The following is a 20,484-nucleotide window of genomic DNA, read 5'->3' on the forward strand; positions in this document are numbered from 1 at the left end:
GTTACTCGGAAAGATCTTCAACGGAAAGGAAGATCTAGACACAAATCCACATAGCTATTGCTTCGTACAAGCCAGTATTCCAGTCCCTGGACCTCTCTCGCTACTGGAACAAAACCGCTCAGCATGACTGCCACACAAGTCCCCCAGACCGACCCCCGTCGCGCTACTCGTCTTTTAAAAGTCTTCAGAGACGTCACCAAAGGAGGGCGCACCCTCACGACGGCCGCTGATGCCCGTCTCTTCCTCGAAGCGATTCGGACGAACGAGTCCCCGACCGAATGCTTGGAGATCGTCACAGCCAGCAATGTCGCTCAGAACGCTCTTCGTCACAGCCTTCGAACCGACTCCTCGGTCTTTTTCATCCGCTCACATGTGCTCTCTTTCGTCGCTTATCTGAGCGAACCCGCCGTCAAGATGGCCTACAATGGCCAGCTGCTCCATCAGGTTCTCCAGCTCATCATTCAACCTCCCGTCCTCTGGGGCAATCTTTTCAAGGCCTACGAGCAAGCTCACTTCAATGAGGATGATCTTCGTGTCTTTGCATGGCTGTGCTTCGAGCTTGCAAGCATCCAGGGCAAAGACCATGATAGTATCATTGGCGACATATCGTCTGCGCTGGACCAGAACCCGTTCAAACAAGCCCAGGATCATAGGACCCGCGACCTGACTTATAGGATCAAGAAGGTTCTTGCCCTGAGATCTTCTGCCAGCCCCGGAGAAAACCTTGAAACTGCTGGTGGCCGCCACGATAACGACTTTGCCAACTTCCGGGAGATCTCAATCTTCCCCACTAGCGACGAATTCTATTCCAGCGAAGTCCCATTCTACAGACGGGCATCCGAACTTGCCACCATCGGGGCTGCTGACCGACCGCGACTCCATCTCGACAACCAGTTCCGTCTCTTGAGAGAGGACATGCTTGGCGAACTCCGCGATGACCTGAAGGTGGCCATCGGAAGGAAGAGAGGAAAGAAGAGTCCTCAGATCCTCAGCGGACTTGTCCCGTTCGGTATTGATACTGGCGATGAAAAACGGGGACGCTCGACTGCCTTGCTTCTCCATTGTTATTCCGGATTGGAAATATTGCGTCCTCTTTCTCTCGCCAAGCGCAAGAAGTTCCTGGAAGACAACAAAGGGTTCCTTCGTCACCAATCTTTCGGCGCTCTTTGCGGCGACAACAACATCGTCGCCTTTGCCTTCCTGGTCAGGGATGTTGACCAGCTGGTGAAAGGACCGCCTGCAATTGCTTTGCAGTTTACTAGCAGCGAGGCTCTCGCTAGAGCCCTGAATGCTCTTCAGTCACCCAAGGACCTCCGGTTCGTGCTAGTGGACACCCCCGTCTTCGCCTATCAACCAGTCCTCGAATGCTTGCAGGATATTACTGAGATGCCCATGGAGGGAGGCCTTCTCCACCTACCAGACGATGATGAGGATAGCCGGCCTAAGCCTCTCGAGCTCTCGCCGAGAGCACAGGCTCATGTGAAAATATTGGAGAAGATGGTAGAGCGAGGCTCATCAGTGAAGGGTCTCGCCATAGGCGGCAAAAACTTCCGGCTCGATGATTCCCAGACCAAGTCTGTGCTGCATGCGCTTCAGAGCCCAATCGCCCTCATTCAAGGCCCGCCTGGTGTGTATTTCACCTTCTAGGCTGCTGTGCCTACACTACCTATATCGGAGAGACATTGTGACTGACAAACCAAACCAAATAGGTACTGGGAAATCCTTTGTTGGCGCATTGGCGGCAAGGATTCTTCGGGACAACAGCAAGCGTATCCTGGTTCTCAGCTACACCAACCACGCCCTCGACCAATTCCTCGAAGACTTGATGAACATCGGTATCCCGTCTGGTGACATAGTGCGCCTCGGCTCCAAGTATAATGAAAAGACAGAGAAGCTGCTACTTGACAAGCAGCTAAGGGGCAGCTCTTTCAAGAAGACTCGGGAGGCATGGATGATGATCGACGCGGCGAAGTCCGATTTGGCCGACATACGTGAGGAACTCCAGAATGCCTTCAATGCCCTTGCCAAGAGCAAGGTCAGCTTTGTCGACCTGTTAGATGCCCTCGAATTTTCGGACGACGACCAAAACTTTTACGATGCGTTCGCTCTCCCAGAGCAAGAGGATGGCTTTCAACTTGCAGGAGGCTCAAGAAGGGTCATGTCGGCCGACTATCTGATAGAACGATGGGCACAAGGCAAAGATGCTGGCGAGCTGAGGAAGACAATTTCAAAGGGCAGCAAACAAATTTGGCAGCTTCCCATCGCGCAAAGACATCAACATGTCGACAATTGGGTCCGGCGCCTACGGACAGAACAAATCGAGACAGTCTGGCGCCTCGCGGAGCGTTTCAACCAAAGCCAAAGCCAGCTCGAGACGCTGTTCAACGAGTCGAAATGCAGTCTGGTGCAGGACAAAAGCGTTCTGGGCTGCACGACGACTGCGGCTGCCAAATACAAATCTCTCATCAAGGCCGCCAGACCCGATGTTGTTCTCGTCGAGGAGGCTGGTGAGATCCTGGAGGCCCACGTGCTTACTGCCCTGCATCCAGCAACGAGTCAACTGATCTTAATTGGGGATCACAAGCAACTGCGACCGAAGATCAACAACTACACTCTCAGCGTGGAGAAAGGGGAGGGCTTTGATCTTAACCAGTCACTCTTCGAGCGTTTGATACTCCAAGGCCATGAGCATGTGACTCTCCAGAAACAACATCGCATGCACCCAGAAATCTCACATCTCGTCAGGCAGATGACCTACCCTAAGCTCCAGGACGACGAGAAAACCTTCCAACGAGCGGAGCCCAGAGGACTGCAGGGCAGAGTCAGCTTCATCAACCACAGCCATCCCGAAGACTCCGCAGACGAGATCGCCGATCGTCGCGACTCTGGTTTCACGGCAAGCAAGAAGAACCAATTCGAAGCTCAAATGGTACTGAGATTGGTGAGGTATCTGGCACAGCAAGAATACAAGACCAACAACATTGTCGTTCTCACCCCTTACCTTGGGCAGCTTCGTCTTCTCAGGGATATGCTGAGCGAAGAAAATGACCCTATTCTCAACGATATGGACTCTTATGAGCTCGTCCGCGCTGGACTGCTGACTGCAGCTGCTGCCAAAGTCAAGTCAGGCTCTGGCCTCATCAAGCTTTCGACCATAGGTATGTAAGACAGCCTGCTTAGAATGCTTCGCTAACGATCGCAGACAACTACCAAGGCGAGGAAAGCGACATTGTCATCGCCTCCATGACTCGCAGCAATAACAATGGGGATATTGGGTTCATGAAAGCGCCTGAACGGTTGAACGTCCTCTGTTCCCGCGCCAGAGAGTGTCTGATCATGATCGGAAACATGGAAACATTCATGAAGTCATCTCAGGGCAAGCAGGTCTGGGTACCGTTCTTTGCTTTGTTGAAGGAGAAAGAGTACTTGCACGATGGCATCCTTGTCCGTTGCAAGCAGCATCCCGACAAGACAGCGCTTCTGGAAAACCCCAAGGACTTCGACATCAAGTGCCCCGATGGTGGTTGCGACGCAATTTGGTAAGTTTAGGCCTTTGTGGCACCGGTTACTGCTGCTCTACCTCTGTAACTTTCCTCCCAGCTGACTCAACCTGCTTAGCAACGCTCCATTGTCCTGTGGTAAACATCATTGCCAGAGACGATGCCATCCCATTTCGAATCACAGCAAGGTTACATGCCATGAGCGCATCAAGAAGACGTGTGATCGCGGACACAAGTACAGCGTGCCCTGCACTGACGAGAAAGCTGGCTGTGGGGCTTGCCTGAGAGAGGATGAAGACACCCGCAGGAGGATACAGAGGGATCTGCGAATGGAGGAGGAGAGAATGCTGGCGCAAAAGCGATACGCCCAAGAACTTCAGCAGGTGAAGGACGAGCTTGACCACGAGAAACGAAGGCTCAAGTACGCTCAAGAGGATGAGGACCACAAGATCGCCATGGAAAAAGCTCGTGCCGATGTAGAAGCCCTGAAACAAACGAGGGCCCGTACAGAGGCGATGAAGACAGCTGCTGAGGCCGCCAAAAAGGTTCCAGGCGCGTTCCCCGAGACCGAAACATCGTCGTCGCCACCGCCTGCTCCAGGTAGCGCAAGGGAGGAGTGGGACATCTTGAAGAAACAGAATGGAGAAAGTAGCGCCGCGCTGGATGATGTAATGGACTTGATCGGCTTGGAAAGCGTCAAGGAACAATTCTTGTCTATCAAGAACAAGGTCGACACATCTGTGCTGCAGAATATTTCCTTGTCCAAGGAGAGGTTTGGCTGCACTTTGTTGGGCAACCCGGGCACTGGTATGGCTGGACTACCTCATAAGACAGGTGTTTACTAACGTTTTGTGTCCAGGAAAGACAACCGTTGCACGAATCTATGGGAAGTTCCTCACATCCGTTGGGGTCATCGCCGGCAGTTCGTTCAATGAAACTACGGGCTCAAAGCTTGCGAACATGGGCATTGGTGGCTGCCAGAAGATGGTTGAGAAGATCCTTGAGGACGGCGGCGGTGTAATCTTCATTGACGAAGCCTACCAGCTCTCATCTGGTAACAGCCACGGTGGGAAGGCAGTGCTCGACTTCTTACTCGCCGAAGTTGAAAATCTTACAGGGAGGATCGTCTTCATATTGGCCGGTTACAACAAGCAGATGGAGACTTTTTTCGCCCACAATCCTGGCTTCCCGAGTCGCTTCCCGATACAGATGAAGTTCGATGACTACAATGACGACGAGCTTCTCCAAATCCTGCAACGGCAAGTCAGGCGGAAGTATGAGGGCCGGATGAAATGGGAGGATGACCTTTATCTTCGAATCGTCGCCCGCAGACTCGGCCGTGGACGAGGCAAAGAAGGATTCGGCAATGCTAGAGCGGTCGAAAACCTTCTGAATGTCATATCTGGCAGGCAGGCCAACAGGATCCGCAGAGAGCGCAAGAAGGGAAAGAAGCCGGAACATTGGTTGCTCACGAAAGAGGATATGATCGGCCCAGAGCCCTCCAGTGCTCTCGAAAAGTGCCCGGCATGGATAAAGTTGCAGAAGCTCATTGGACTTTCATCGGTAAAGGCGTCCGTCAAGGCATTGGTTGACAGTATTCAAACCAACTATCGTCGGGAGCTTGCAGAGGAACCCGTCATCGAGTATTCCCTCAACAAGGTCTTTCTCGGCTCACCTGGTACCGGAAAGACCACAGTCGCGAAGCTCTACGGACATATACTCGTTCATCTGGGCCTCTTGTCCAATGACGAAGGTGAGGTTGCGACCAAATTTATGTTGGCTTTTCTAATATTTGCTAGTAATTGTAAAAAACCCTGCCGACTTCACGGGCGCTGTTCTGGGAGGGTCCGAGGCCCAGACCAAAGCCATTCTCGCCGCCACCGTCGGAAAGGTGTTGGTCATCGACGAGGCGTATGGCTTGTATGGAGGCGGTGGTGCTTCTGGCGGAAACGCCACTTCAGACCCTTACAAGACTGCAGTCATTGATACCATCGTTGCCGAAATCCAGAGCGTTCCGGGAGAAGATCGTTGCGTCCTCCTGCTCGGCTACAGAGACCAAATGGAGGAGATGTTTCAAAACGTCAACCCAGGCCTCAGTAGGCGCTTCCCCATATCATCTGCATTTAATTTTGAAGATTTCGGTGGCCCCGAGATGCGGCAGATTTTGGACTTGAAGCTCAAGGATCAGGCATTCACGGCAACAGATCAGGCGAAGCAAGTGGCGATGGAGTTGCTGGACCGCGCGCGCAATCGCCCTAACTTTGGCAATGCTGGTGAGATCGATATCGTTTTAGACCAGGCAAAGATTCGCCATCAACAGCGCCTATCCTCCAACCAGACGACCCAGGTGTCAACCCTCGAACCGTTCGACTTCGACGAGAACTATGACAGAGCAGAGAGAACGGACACCAACGTAGCTAAGCTATTCGAAGGCACCGTCGGTTGTGAAGCGATTGTGGAAAAGCTGCAAGGCTTCCAAAAGAATGTCCGCGCGATGAAAGAGCTTGGCATGGATCCGAAGGAGAACATTCCCTTCAACTTCCTCTTCCGTGGACCGCCAGGAACCGGAAAGACGACGACGGCAAGGAAGATGGGCAAGGTGTTCTATGACATGGGGTTTTTGGAGAACGCAAAAGTCATCGAATGCTCGGCAACAGATCTCATTGGATCGTATGTTGGACAGACCGGCCCTAAAGTACAACAACTTCTTGACAAGGCGCTTGGCCGCGTCTTGTTCGTTGACGAAGCCTACCGTCTTGCGGAGGGCGGCTTCGCCAAAGAGGCTGTCGATGAGCTCGTTGATTGCGTGACGAAAGACAAGTACAAGGGCAAGTTGATCATAATTCTTGCAGGTTACGACAACGATATCAACAGGCTACTGTCGATCAACCCAGGCATGTCCAGCAGGTTCCCGGAGGCCATTCAATTTCATCCCCTTGGGCCAGGACAGTGCTATGAGCTCTTGCTTCAGCTGCTGCTAAGACAGAAGTGTGAATTTGAGGCAGCGAAATCGACGACAAAGGTTCTGGTAGACTGCCTGCATCAACCTAGCGACGATTTCAAAGAGGACGTCCTCATGTACTTCAGCGACCTTTCCAGATTGTCCAGCTGGGCCAGTGCCCGAGACGTGGAGTGCGTCAAGAAATCCATCTTCAATGAGGCCATGAAGTCGCGACAGCGCACCACGATCGAAGTTACAGAGGAAATTGTCACGGCGGAGCTGCACAAAATGCTTGAAGAGCGCGAGAGCCGCGAAAGACACGAGGGAACCTTTGGTAACATACCGCAATTGCCAACCCTTCAGATGGGGCCTTCACCCGAAGCTCATCATCAGGTTCGGACTCAGCAGCAGACCCAGACAACGACGACCGCTGCTTCCGAAGGCGAGGAGATAGTCTACACGCCACCTGAAAGTCCAGTCGAAGAGGAGGTCAACAATGGAACTCGGCTGGTCAATCGAGATGATGGTGTCAGCGACGCGGAGTGGGCGCAACTCGAGCTGGACAAGAGACTCCGGGAGGAGAAGGAAGAAGAGTATCGCGTTTTGATGAAGGCTCAAACACAAGCGACCAACGCCGCAAGAGAAGCCATTCTGAAGTCTTTGCTCGAAGAAGAGGCTGAAAAGAAAGCTCAGGAGGAGAGGGACGAAGAACGTCGGCGCCAGATCGAGGTTCGAAGAAAGAAGGCGGCCGCGGAAGCTGCCGCCGCCGCTGCCGCGCGAGACGCCATCCGGAACCAGATGATCAAGGAGGAGAAACAGCGGCAGAAAGAGGAAGAAGAGCGTAGGAAAGCAGCGATTATTGGCCAATGTTGTGCAGGATTCGAATGGATCAAACAGCATGGCGGGTACAGGTGTGCTGGAGGCAGCCATTTCGTCACGGACGCCGAGATTGCCAGCGCTTGAGGGTGTTCGCGAAAACTCGCCGACGGAGAGCAAACAAACGGAGTAACTTGATAAGGTAGCTAAAACAATCTTCAAGTCCAATCCCTCTACCGAGATACCATTCAATAACCCGAGTCAGTCGTGATAGCGGCTGGACGGCATCTCTGGAGAACCCGAGAAACTCTCGCAAGTAGCCAGGCCCGCGTCAAGCCACCTCTTTTCTCAACGGAATCAAGTCCAGGGTTATAAAGAAAGAACATAATCTGACCCTTAAGCCGGTTAAGGTTTGATATCTTTGGTCAAAGTCCCATATTTCTCGGCTTTGACCGACTTCCTGGCTGTCCGCAGGTCACATGGATGAGTTACAGCCTGGCCTTGCGGAGCGTCGCATCGACTCGCGCCGTCTCAGCCTCCCAGATAGGAAGTTTCCTAGTTCATATATAGCCGTGTCAACCCCAGAAAATATGATTTAAACTGGAGCACCGAACCGAGCTGGTGGAATTCGATCCATCTCAGTTCATCCGTTCTTTTTCGTGCCGCCTGCCTCCTGCCAAGTCCTTCCAACCGCGTCGATCGCTGGACAGTCCTACGTCAACCATCTTTTCGACTAATCTTTCACTTCTTATGGATACTAAATCACAGTACTACACGACTTCTTTTTCATCATCAACATGCAGGTTTCTTCAGCTTTTCTTGCCGTCTTGGTGGCCTGTTCTGCCGGTGTTTCTGCGCTCCCGTGGGTCTTCCGTGCTTCTAGGCTTGCTGTTTGTCAACAACCGCTCACGGCGGTTGATCGGAACTTGTCCTTGTTGCTAATTCTTGATGTCCTGGAACGTAGGCAAGCCATAACGAGAAAAGCCACTGACTTCGGAACCTACTTTTGCCAGACTCGCACCGACGCCGGCAGCAAAATTGTGGCCAACAACAACTTTTGCAAGGCAGCTGGCGGAGCAGTTTTGGCTTCGGAGGGTGCAAGTACAACCATATGCCGTCATTGTCTCTCGGCCAAAACAATTTGCAAGCATTGTAGGAGGCAAGAGATGAGCTACCTGAGAAGAGGGCTAAAATGAAGCCTCACAGTTCTGCTGCATCCGAAACAACAATTTCAAGGTTCCCCAGGCCATGGTGAAGGGCTGCAACGACAACAAGCTGGTCTTCAGCCAGAATGACACTCCTTGCTCGCCTTAAGCAATGAGATTGTTATGGGACGAGCTATTGCCCTCGATTTACGGATGAAGCAAGGTCTAACGGCTAGTAGCATGCGTTGGAAACAGACCTAAGTAGTTACTGTACATAAGGCCATATGAGATAATCCAATCATTCGCCTAAGCTTATTTTGTCAAAGTTCCTACAATATGAGGAATGACTTCGTTTGGTGACTCGCCCGCCGGTGCCGCCAGATCGACCTCAGCCCACGGTCCAACCTGTAGTAGAGTCTGTCCCGTCCGCCGACAGAGGTGGCAAGAGCCCATCGCTTGTTCCCAAAAGATATTTGTGAATCCTGGCAAAGTTAGCGACTGCCCGACGACACAGAGGTTCTACATCTTACTCTGGTAAAGCGGGATCACCAAGCCACGCTCCGCCTTCACGTGCTCATATACGTACCACTTCCCTCCCTTCTTGAGATAGCCGTAAAGCAAGCGTATGTTCTTCTCGGGCTCTGGAATGCTGCATAGACACTGGACGGTCATGATGCAGTCCACACTCCCAGGCTCGATCTTGCCTCCCCATGCCGTCTCATTCTGCAGGTCCTCGATGCCGACCGGAACAACCTCGTACGTCTTTTCCAACCCTGCCTCCTGTGCTCGGCGCTTCAGCGAAGCAGCAGACAAGGGGTTCGGCTCAACACCATAGATCTTTGTCGGCCCACGAAGACTTTGGGCTTTTGCAGCACCGAGGACTTTGACATGCGCGTCCATCCACATGCCACTGCCGGCGCCGATTTCAAGAACGATCCCCTCGAGCGGCTTGCCAGACATCTGAGCAGAAACATTGCCTCCGCGAACGCGACCCTCGAGGAGCGGGAATACCATAGGCTCTGCGCCGGCTTTGGCCTTGGGGCCCATAACGACCCAGAAGTTGCCGAACCATGGTTCTTTAAAGGCGGACCAGGACAAGAACGCTTTGACGTCACCGGCGGCGACCAGCTTTGCGACCGTTACGGGGAGATAGACGAGGGAGAAGGCCATGAACAGCCATGGCTGAATCAAGTACGTGATCATTTTGCTAATTAGATGAGTGAACTCTCATTAGATTGGCGAGGGTGCAATGAGGTTAGTTCAAAGTCAGGTCATTTATGTGGCGGAGCTGAACCCCGGAGAGTTTGTTGCCCAAAGTGTCCGCGAGACCCCTCATTCAAACCCCGCCCGAACCACAACTTCGGCCGAGGGACACGGGCGACTGTCGGTTGTACAGTACTCAGCACTCGGACATGCGAGCGAGTATCACTGATTCATTCGCAGGAAATTGGTTCGTCGTATCAAGCGATGAAAGACAGCTCGAGTGACGCAATTACACGAATTATGGAAATTATTCCTGCATGGGAGGCCAAAGCCCGAGATGAGATTTTCTATGTACAAGATGCGACTAAGTCTATGATGAGATGGTAATATTACATGAGGCATTACTGTTCAAGCCTCTAGAGCTTCTTTGCAGGCTTGACGGAAGGCTCCTTGCTGACGCGCTTGTTCACGCTGTCGTGCTCGTGCAGCTCGGGCTTGGAGTCCAGGGGACGGTCAAGACCGAGACGGTGGTAGGTGCTGTAAGAAGCGATGCCACCCTCGGGATCGGCCTCAGTCACGAGCTCCTTGCGGCGGGTGTCGACCAGAAGACGAATGAGATCGGGGCGCATGTAGTGGCCGGCAAAGTCAGCGAGGACCTTGGTGAGGTGGTTCTCGTTGAGGTCGATGTCGACGAACATCAGACCGTCAAAGTCCTTGTCGGGCTTGGCGACCAAGCTGCCATCGGGCTTGTAGATGCGAGCATGGCCGTTGTAGACGGAGGGATCGGTCTCGGGCTCGACACCCTCGGGGGTGTTCTTCTTCAAACCCTCGACGGAGAGACGCTGGAAGGGAGCGAGGACCCAGGTGCCGGTCTCGATGGCGTAGGCAGGGGTGACGAGGTCGGAGGCAGGGTCGGCGTAGTTGGTGGCCGGGTCGGGGGCGACCTGGCGCTCCTTGCCGGGGTAGACGGGCCATCCGGCGACGTGGACCTGCTCGCCCATGGAGACGTTGAGGGACTTGAGGAAGGGGTTCATGTTCTCCCAGCAGTTGAGCTGGCCGACGCGGCCGATGCCGGTCTCGGAGACCGAGAGGAAGGTGTCGCCGGAGCCGTCGCCGTAGACGAGCTTCTCGACGTGGGTGGGCTTGATCTTGCGGCGGTGGTTGATGACGGTGCCGTCGGGGGAGATGAGGACCTGCGAGAGGTAGAGAGTGGCGTGGTCGAGCTCGGAGAAGCCCATGGAGACGTAGATCTGGTTGTCGCGGGCGGCGCGGCGGATGCGGCGCATCTCCTCGGAGTCGACGCGGAGGGAGTTCTCGCGGTACTTCTTGAGCATGGGAAGGGATTGCATGTAGGTGACCTTCCACATCCAGTAGGGGTAGCCAGGAATCCCTGGAAGGGGTTAGCATGTTGGCTGCTTGATGAAAAATGGAGGGCGACTGACAAACTTCGGGGAAGGCGACCAGCTTGCAGCCAGCCTGGCCTGCCTCGTTGATGAAGTTGATGGTCTTCTGGACACCACCCTCGAGGTCGAACCACTGTTCAAGTTAGCATCGGTTTGAAGCTGGGGGAAGAAGAAATATTACACCGGGCTCGGAGGTGACAGCGGCGGCCTTGTACTTGGTGATAGGCATGTTGAAGATTGTTGATCGAACGAGTTCGAGATGTGAGATGGTTGTTTGCGTGAGACTGTGAGTCTGGATTGATGTGTTTGAGTGTGATGCTCCAAAAAGAAGACTCGAACTTTTAGAAGAATCTAACGTCCTTATATGGTTTCTAAGTTTCCATGTCCAGAGTCTGTTGGACAATCACCGTTGAACGCCTCATCAAAATGCTCGGTATCAATGCTCAAGCATATTCTTGGATCAAGTTGAGCAAGTTTGCTCAAGCCCGAGCCCCGTTCTACGCCGTCTGGGTGTGGCGTGATCGATATCCATCTTTTCCGGGAACCAAGTGCGGAACGCCGTTGCTGTGACTAGAAGTACCTGAAATTTTACGCAGCAATTACCTTACCATCAAAAGGCAATCTGGGGAATGAAGCTCGGACTGCTCCCTAAGGAGCATTCGCTCTGAAGTCTGAAGTATAATTCCGAGTTTCGACGAATTTCCTCCGGAGTCACGCGGCCAGCAGAGCAAAAGCCGCGACCTGTCGTGGCACGACTGGTGTGACGTAAAGCCACCGCCGACTGCCGCGTTTCTCCGGATCGATCAGACCAGATCGGTGGATGAATTAATTTAGCTCCCGTCTTCCCGGCGGCGCAGATCAAATCTGCGCCCCTCCGGGACCATCACCGGTGGTGGGGCGCCGGGGTCTGGTGTTACGTGCTGTTTTCAAATCCCGGCGGGGGCAGCGCAGACACCTACATCGTCCGATGTTCGGGAACGCTCGATCCCGATGGCAAATGATATGGAGATGGCCGGTAGTCACGGGGGATGGAAGTTATGATGAATGCCTCTTCGCTTTTATTGATTCTGTGCATCTGAGTCCTGGTACTCCCAAGCGTCCAAACTCTGATGTCCTGGTCCTGCTTACAAAAGGTCCTGTATTCCCATTTCCCAAGTGAACGCCGAAATCCGTTCCTCCGTTGTCAATCAAACCAAATCAAAGACGACCTCTATGAATCGATTCGAAGTCATACGCGCCTGACCTAGTTGAGCAAGTGGTCACGGCCGAGGATGGTGAGCATGACGGCCTTCCAGAAGGGAGCCTTCTCGACGTAGTCGCCACCGGCATTGTTGGTCTTGTCCCAGAGGCTGGGAAGACCCTCAGCACCGTACTTCTTGCGGAGCTCGTCATACTTCTTCTTGTCGTAAATGGCCCAAAACTCCTCCTCGGTGTAGTAGTGATGGGCGTAGAGCCACTTGAGGCCACCGAGCTGGCGAACCTTCTTCTCGATGTTGCGGTTATCCTCGACGAAGCGCTTGAAGGCAGCAGCACCGATGGGGTTCTCGTAAAGAGGCCAGGAGGCAGTCTTGAGACCCCAGAGACCGACGTTGATAACGGTCTGGTCGGTGTTGAGACTGTTGGCGAGATGAAGGGTGGCCTCGGTCTTGGCCTTAATGGGGCAGAGCCACATGGGGTAGACGTGAACGGAGTCGTCGGCCCACTTGAGGAACTTCTCAATGTTCTCCTGGGGAATAGCCAAGTCCTGGACGATGAAGGCCTGGGAGCGACCGCTGTTATGCATGGTGCGGTACAGGTTGCGAGTGTGCATGAGGGGGTTCATGAAGAAGCGCGAGAAGCGGTTGAACAACGCCGGCTTCTGGCCGTACGTTCCCATCCAGAAGGCGCCTCTGTCGTAGCGGAAGAGGTAGTCCTTGACAGGGACAAGCTCGACGACGGTGCCCTTGGCGCAGGGGTCGCGAGCCTTTGAGTAGGTGCAAGTGTCGCAGTCGGTGTGACGAGCGTGGGCAATGGACTCATGGGCGTGAAGGTAGAACCAGGGATCCTGAGCGCGGCTGAAGCGGACAATGGGAACGCCCTTCTTGGCATCATCAGTGAAAGTGCCGAGGATGATGACACCACTAGTAGGGCCAAAGAGGATGGCCTCGACGAAGTTGACGAACGAGACGTTGTCAGTGTAGAGCTTCAGCTTCTCCGTGGCGTCCGAGATGGAGTGGACGGGGATGTAGCGAAGTTCGACGTAGCGATGAGCTTCAATGAGCTGGATCTCGAACAAGGTGCAGACGCCGAGGGTACCGCAAGCTCCAATGGCTCCGTTGAAGAGGTCGGGGTTCTCCTCGCGAGAGGTCTTGATGAGACGACCGTCGGGGAGGATGATCTCGACAGAGATAACGGACTGGTCGAAGTAGCCATGCTGGAACGAGGAACTCTCGGCAGCGGTGCCAGAGAAGCTGCCTCCAACAGTGATGCCGGGGAACTCAGGAACAACCTTGGGAATGAGACCGTGCTTGAGAGCGGCGGTGACGAGAGCGTCCATCGAGACGTTGGGCTCAACGACGGCGATCTTCTTGGCTTCGTCGATCTTGATGATGTTGTTCAAGTCGCTAATGTTGAGAACCTCGGAAGCCTTGCGGGTGCTGGGACGAGTGCTGTTGGTGTCGCCATGGTAGATTCTGAACTTGGTGTCAGCGGCGATGAAGCTCTTGATCTGGGCAATCAGGCTCTCGGTAGCAATCTTGTGGTGCTTGAACTTCTTCGCGTCCATGTTTGCGATTGGCGATGCGTAGATCGTCTTCTGATGGTCGAGCGATGATTTGATGATTTTTGTGAAGCCAGTCGAGATTTTGACCGAGGTGGTTGTGGATTGAAAATATTTTCGAGGGCAGGATCGCAAGAAGCGAAAATAAAACTCTTCAGGTAGGCAAGTCTCATTGAGCAGACGACTAAGCGGGAAGAATAACAGACTGGTGAAGCAAAGGAGCTGTCCGGAAGGCAGCGGAATGTCCTGAACAGCTGGGTCGTTGTGTCTTGCTCGGGAGTCCCATCAGCAGAGAGACTCCGTCGAGCTAGGAGCGAATGAGAGCAGTGAACTCGAGTCTAACCCTGAGGTATGGAACTGACCGGCAGCAGATTGGGCAATATCAGAAAGAACGACAGTGAGGTTTTGAGGGATTGAAATTGGACGTCCTCAAGGACAAAGCATTTGGCTTACACCCAGGACGAACTCAAAATGCACCATTGTTCTTTGGAGGGCTGCTTTGTGATATGTGTGTCTTCTTATGATACAAAGCACCGCAAACGGTCGATCAAAGGCTGCCTGAGATGATGAGATGGGTTTAATTGGAGCAAATTGATCTTTTGGCAGTCTTTCAGGCAAAGTATGGATTTCAGGGTTGTCTGCCAACTGTGATGGAATGTTCTGGCGTAAGAAGTTGGGATGAACTCTCTCGAGTTTAGGTTTGTGTAGATTTTGCCCCTTCACACCTTTCTCTAGGGCTCTCTTAGTGAAATTGCCCATGAAAGGTTTCTTGCATTTGTGTGAGTTGAATCTTGACTACAATCGGTCTATTCATGTAGAATTGCCTTTGCTGGAGATGGGCTTGGTGGCCGCAAGGCTGATTGCAAGCAAACTTGGCGATTGCATGGAAACTCTCATCAAACAATTGTCGTGAGAATTTTGACCACGGGCTTCAATCGAGAACTAAGTTCTAGACAAGAAAATTATCCGTCAATTGCCCGATGCTAGATGCACACACGCCACCGTGACTCAGCTGGGTATACCAGCTCGCACAACAGCATGGGAGATGTGACATGTGCCGACAACTGTTGACATTCATATTCATATTTATATAGCAAAGAAAAGGTAGTACAATTCAAAAGAAAGCTGCTCAATTGGAAGCAAGATTGCCCTGTTTATTGATGGCGGGCCGATGGCGGCCTATGAATCCGGATGCACGAGATAGCGGGCGATTAGCTGCTTAAAGTCGGATCTGATAAGTCAAACTCTCGGCAATTGTCAATCTTTCTAACGGGAAACGTCATCTGGCTTGCTTATCGCAGATGAAGCCACTTTTGGCTGGGCTCTCCGGGTTCACGAGGTGGCTTGCAGCGTCGTTCAAATATTGGACGTCATCATCCCGTCAAAATCGGCGGGACCGATCACCGGCGGCACCTGCTTGAAAATTTTCCAACGTTCTCATGGAAAGCGTCGTTGAAATCCAACGTTGGTGTTTCCATCTTAATTCTGAGCTGCTGAAGGGAAAGAAGCCACCAGGATGCCATCCAAGATGAGGAAGGCCTGACCGACGTCCCCCCTGATATTGCCCATGCCCGTCACACCCGCCTCTTTGTCCTTTCCTGTCACTTCAATATTCTTTCCAGAACTCACATCAGTCTTCTGTTTTGATCTTTCCCAGTTATTTCTGTTTCCCTTTGTCACCTGACTGACATCGATGGCCACTTCTCGACATCCCGACGTCGTGGCCGTGGTCGTCAAACGTCCCTTGACGTCCTGCATCGAAATCCTCGTTTGTCATCTGTCTTCACTTCATCAATTTCCTTATCAATTCAAGCTCGAAGATCTGTGGCGTGAGTCACTACACCCGGGATCGCAAATTTGTCTATACTGTATTTCAATATCGACCCTCGCCGCCCGCCTTGTCCCTTCGACACTACCACGACCTCGTTGTCGGACAATATCCAACGCCCTCTTTTGCTTCCAGCATGTCTCAGAGTAACAGGCAACTGGCCAGTTCCCTCCTAGCTTTTCATACTGCGCTTGATGCACTGCGCCAATTGCATCGCCTCATTGACAACGCCCCCGCGGAAGAACTTGTTTACTTCACCTGTATGCTGGCCCTTGACGCATGCGGCGACGACGACCCGGACTTGCAGTCGGAATCTTCAGACTCGGGCGACGACGACGTCAACGCAAATATGGCCGATCCTGCCGACATTCCTATAGATCCACCGAAAAACGAGGACTATACCGATGCCGACGGGGACTCCGAGATGACAGACGCCCCTGCACAGGAACTCGGGACTCTGCTGGATCTGGACGACATGTTCGAGACCTTTAGCCCGGTAGACGAATTAGATCGTCAAGACCAACGATCTGACGCATCTACACTGAGGGACCTTGGGGTCATACAGAATTTCACGAGCATCCAGATCCATCAGATCGCTGATGCAGAAACGCTGCACGGCCAAGAAGCAAAGCATACGAATAGTCAAAGCAGTCAGGGCAACGTTGTGCAAGCATTCATGACTTCAGGAGAGGACTCATCAGATGCGGCTCATGTGGAGCATGTTGAGTTCGCCAAGGACGAAGAAGTTGGAATGGTTGAGCATGTCGAGTACGCAAACTCGGGACAGACTGAGAGCGACGAAGGTGGCGGCGGATACGACGGCGGCGATAATGACACCGATTCACAGCCAAAAGACCCCATGGAGGAGCTCCGACAAGAGCTGAAGGATCAACGCGATGACCTTGACTGTTATTACAAGATGACACGCCGCCAGCCGCCTTTGGATCACGAGGTTACGGCACCATACTTGTACTGGTGGTACCTCCACGTCTGTAACAAGCTTCGGCACCGTGAAGAGCTAAAAGGGAAGGCCGGAATGGCCACCATGCTAGAATCCGAGCGGGGTAGAGAAGCATCCAGCAGATGGAGGGAGGCCAGCGGTAGATCACGATACCAACTGCTGAGCACTGTCAGCCCTCAACCTGATCACAAACGGGAAGCTCGCTTATATGGCACAGGGCTCTTTCATGCTGCGAGGGCAACGTTAATCTCACAGGGGCGGAGCGTTGACTGCGTGGAACAAGTACAAAAGAAAGGGCTGTTTCGTGGAGTATCAGTCGTAAATCGACCGGTGGAAGACTCCTGGCCTGGCTCCTCGCAGCAATTCTCGCAGAGACACTCCTTGAGAAAATCATTGACAATGGAGGAGTATGAGAAAATGGAAAACCCAGAAGACGTTTTCCCGGAGCCTAAACAGATCCAATGGTGATAGGCAAGACGAAGGCAGCGTTGGATCATGATGCTTTGGAGCAGCGAAAAAATAATGCGCTTCAGTAGATTCTTGAATGCATACATTGAATATAGCAAGGTGCCTTCTGACACTTACTATTCTCCGTTATCTCTGTCCACATCATCTTTGCTATGAGCATCACCAGAACCGCATCAGGTGCGTCATCATGGCGCAGTAAACCCTGAAGTGATGTCGGAATCGTGCAGAGTAAGGGAAATTCTCTCCAGCTGTTTACAGTGTACCATCATTTGGTTGAAGTACTGTAAAATCTAGCTTTTTCGACTCATTCTTTCTCGGGATCCTGTAGGCGACGACGAGCCCCTGGATCCTGGGTCTGCTTGTGGAGAGCAGTTTCAGTATCATTTCCACTAGAGGCAAGGGTTAGTATTCGGAATTCGAAAAGACGCTTTGAACGGCCGCATAGGTGACTGAAACTTACAGGCTTCCATCCCCTCGACAGACTTGCCCGTGGTCTCCTTGATAAAGAACCAGACAAAGACGACCAGAGCTCTTGCGAGTTACGGGCGCGCAGGTCATGAGGAATAAAGGTGTATTATAGGAGTAACTATTTAGAAAGGTGGTCTATATTATAGGCTAATATCTATATATATAGCTTATATAACATTATATATTATGTAGTAGGTAGTAAGGCTATAGCTTAGATTGAAGGTATTATAATTTACCCCTTTAGATATTATAAATAGCTAAAAAACCTATTCCTTACTACTATATATTTAAAATTTATCTAAATGTATTATATAATATATATAAAAGTAGTCTTTAAAGTAATAAAATAAATAGATAAATAAAATTAGTACTTACTATTATATTTATAGAATATAAAAGTGTTTAATAAAATTATTTAGTTATTAAAGTAGATTATAAATATATTTAGAATTAATAAAATTTCTTAGTATAATTAGTATAAATTATTAAGTATAAATAATAGAGGTAAATAAAACTTCTTATATTTTTTTATAATTAAATGTTTTTTTTAAACTACTTATATTTTGTGAAAATAAGTTTTTAAAAATCTTAAATTGCTTATTATAACGCTTATATACTATTATAATAATTATTAAAACGTTTAATATAATTATTAGAACTTTTATTAACTGTTTTAAAGATTTGAATTTATAATATTTATTACTAAAAAAAGCTATTATTTATATATATAAAGTATATAAGCATAAGAAAACTATTATTAATACTATTATTACTATTAGCTTTCTTTTTATCTCTAATAATAATAATAATAATAAAGAGTTTAGTATACCTCTTATTCTCTCTAATAATAATAATAATAATAAAGAGATTACTACATTTTCTAGCTTTTTTATATTTTTTCTCTCTTATTCTTCTTATTTTATTATTAAAGAAGTTAAAAATAAAAATAAAAATAACTATTTATATATATTATTCTAAATATCTTAAGTATTAGAAATATTATATTAATTATCTAAAGATAGCTTTCTAAAAACCTCTTTATTATAAGGTTTCTTATAACAAGTATTTTAGGTCTATTTTTATAAGTAAAACCTAAAGTTATTATTGTTAACACAGGTATAAGCGTATTCAGGGGCGTGGTATATGCGCCTATATAGTATGAGGTTATAGATGTGGTAATGTTATGATAAAAGGTATTAATTCTGAGCATTTATGAGCATTTAATTGTATAGATAAGAATAAGGGAACAGATGTATTGTGATGAGTCTGGTTGTTGTTGTTGGCAGGTTGCATCCTCTAGTAGGGAAAAGTGAGGGGAAAGATAACCTGAAACGTAACCTGCTAAACTGCTAATTACATAAGGTACTTACGTAACTATACGTATTACATAATCAATATTAAGGTTATAGGTTATAATGAATAGAGTATTTTTATATAAGTTTTTGTACCTTAAACTTTATTGGTTTATTTTATATAGAATATTAAAGTAAGTTAAGCGTTATTATTATTCTTATATTATTATTATTATAAAAGAATGTTATATGTTAACATAATGTTTTAGATTTAAGCCTTAACTATAATAAGTATTTATTATAAAAACATAATAGATCTAAATTTTATTTAATTGTATAGATAAGAATAAGGGAACAGATGTATTGTGATGAGTCTGGTTGTTGTTGTTGGCAGGTTGCATCCTCTAGTAGGGAAAAGTGAGGGGAAAGATAACCTGAAACGTAACCTGCTAAACTGCTAATTACATAAGATACTTACGTAACTATACGTATTACATAATCAATATTATAGTTATAAGTTGTAATAAATCAAGTATTTTTATATAAGGTTTTATACCTTAAACTTTATTAGTTTATTTTATATAGAATATTAAAGTAAGTTTAGCGTTATTATTATTCTTATATGATTATTATTATTATTATAAAAGAATGTTATATGTTAACACCTTTGCCTTTTTCTTCTAGGATAACCTGAGATTCTGCTATACTAAGTGCTCCTCTAAGCTGGACGTATATCTTTTTCGCTCTCTAGCGCTTAGTAAGCGCTATATTGGTATCCTGAAGTGTGCGCACCTAATCTATCAAAATTGTGATTAAGTGCGCTATTACCTACGCACCCTTTGCTAGCTGGTTGACCGCCTTAATTATTAGTGTTAGAGAGCTTCCCTAATAGGCTGAGATCTAAGTTTTAATAAAGTTTGACTGTGAAAGCGTTTTATCTTAGTTAGAGGGTGTTTATAACTGCTAGGCTGGTGGTGTTAAGGGATTAGTTGTAGGAGGTGTAGGCGTTTATATATATATATATTAAGTTTCCCAATTATATAATTTAGGTGTTATAGTAAAATACTAGCTCTATAGAAGGTAGATTTAATATTTTTATTTATAAAGATCTTATTATAGGCCTTATAGAAGGTAATAAAGAACTTGGACTTTATGTAAGGGGCTGGCCCCTAGGCTTGTTCAACGTAGAGGTGCCGTCGATTGACTATTCTAAGCTGAAGAAGGAAGAAAGGACTTTACAAGAGTAGGCACCTAACAGCGGTGAAGCAGGCCGGGTTAGGCGGCGTACTGCGGCAGAATAGTGGGTCCAACGGAGCCGGATCTCGGTAACTGCTCCGGCGAAGCCGGAGATATCAATCCGGGCTCTAGCCCGTGACACTTTATAATATGGTTAATGGAGGATTTAATGAATAGGTTGATTTCGTCTTTATATATATGTTTTAAAGGTGAGTATAACGTAATATCTAATAGTTAGAGTAAGTGAGATAAATATAGAGGCATACTAATAGTTATAATATTGTTCTGCTTATAGTATTTATTGAATTTAGCTGATAAATAGCTTTCATGTCTATTGATTATAAGTATTTAATAGATATCTTTTATGTAAGCCTAAGTATGCTTTTTGAAATGCTTAATTTAGTCTAGGCTAGTTTTATTATTAGTCTATCTATTAGTAGTTAGTTTAATCACCTAGTCGCCTAG

General features: G+C 49.1%; 6 protein-coding genes across 6 annotated transcripts; 3 read left to right on the forward strand and 3 right to left on the reverse strand.

Annotated features, from left to right (window-relative positions):
• Positions 1 to 123: 123 nt before the first annotated feature.
• On the forward strand, positions 124 to 7,404 carry Znfx1 (NFX1-type zinc finger-containing protein 1; the record flags this gene model as incomplete). Its single annotated transcript, XM_037324187.1, has 6 exons — positions 124 to 1,627; positions 1,710 to 3,158; positions 3,203 to 3,539; positions 3,619 to 4,307; positions 4,360 to 5,253; positions 5,300 to 7,404. 6 exons carry the CDS (start codon positions 124 to 126, stop codon positions 7,402 to 7,404), a joined length of 6,978 nt encoding a protein of 2,325 aa, XP_037178618.1.
• Positions 7,405 to 8,054: 650 nt separating this feature from the next.
• On the forward strand, positions 8,055 to 8,571 carry CGCA056_v008941 (uncharacterized protein; the record flags this gene model as incomplete). Its single annotated transcript, XM_037324188.1, has 2 exons — positions 8,055 to 8,354; positions 8,464 to 8,571. The coding sequence occupies 2 exons, from the start codon at positions 8,055 to 8,057 to the stop codon at positions 8,569 to 8,571; spliced, it is 408 nt and encodes a 135-aa protein (XP_037178619.1).
• Positions 8,572 to 8,714: 143 nt separating this feature from the next.
• Mettl7b-1 (Methyltransferase-like protein 7B) lies at positions 8,715 to 9,605 on the reverse strand (the record flags this gene model as incomplete). The annotated part of the gene is made up of 2 exons (XM_037324189.1): positions 8,715 to 8,884; positions 8,933 to 9,605. 2 exons carry the CDS (start codon positions 9,603 to 9,605, stop codon positions 8,715 to 8,717), a joined length of 843 nt encoding a protein of 280 aa, XP_037178616.1.
• Positions 9,606 to 10,021: 416 nt separating this feature from the next.
• On the reverse strand, positions 10,022 to 11,237 carry chy (Cyanide hydratase; the record flags this gene model as incomplete). Its single annotated transcript, XM_037324190.1, has 3 exons — positions 10,022 to 10,995; positions 11,048 to 11,141; positions 11,190 to 11,237. 3 exons carry the CDS (start codon positions 11,235 to 11,237, stop codon positions 10,022 to 10,024), a joined length of 1,116 nt encoding a protein of 371 aa, XP_037178617.1.
• A 1,014-nt stretch (positions 11,238 to 12,251) lies between these two features.
• Dhcr24 (Delta(24)-sterol reductase) lies at positions 12,252 to 13,772 on the reverse strand (the record flags this gene model as incomplete). Its single annotated transcript, XM_037324191.1, has 1 exon — positions 12,252 to 13,772. One exon carries the CDS (start codon positions 13,770 to 13,772, stop codon positions 12,252 to 12,254), a length of 1,521 nt encoding a protein of 506 aa, XP_037178614.1.
• A 1,958-nt stretch (positions 13,773 to 15,730) lies between these two features.
• On the forward strand, positions 15,731 to 17,023 carry CGCA056_v008945 (uncharacterized protein; the record flags this gene model as incomplete). The annotated part of the gene is made up of 1 exon (XM_037324192.1): positions 15,731 to 17,023. The coding sequence occupies one exon, from the start codon at positions 15,731 to 15,733 to the stop codon at positions 17,021 to 17,023; it is 1,293 nt and encodes a 430-aa protein (XP_037178615.1).
• Positions 17,024 to 20,484: the final 3,461 nt, after the last annotated feature.

This window comes from Colletotrichum aenigma (genome assembly GCF_013390185.1).
Source record: "Colletotrichum aenigma strain Cg56 chromosome Unknown KSG_Cg56_contig05, whole genome shotgun sequence".
Taxonomy (NCBI): domain Eukaryota; kingdom Fungi; phylum Ascomycota; class Sordariomycetes; order Glomerellales; family Glomerellaceae; genus Colletotrichum; species Colletotrichum aenigma.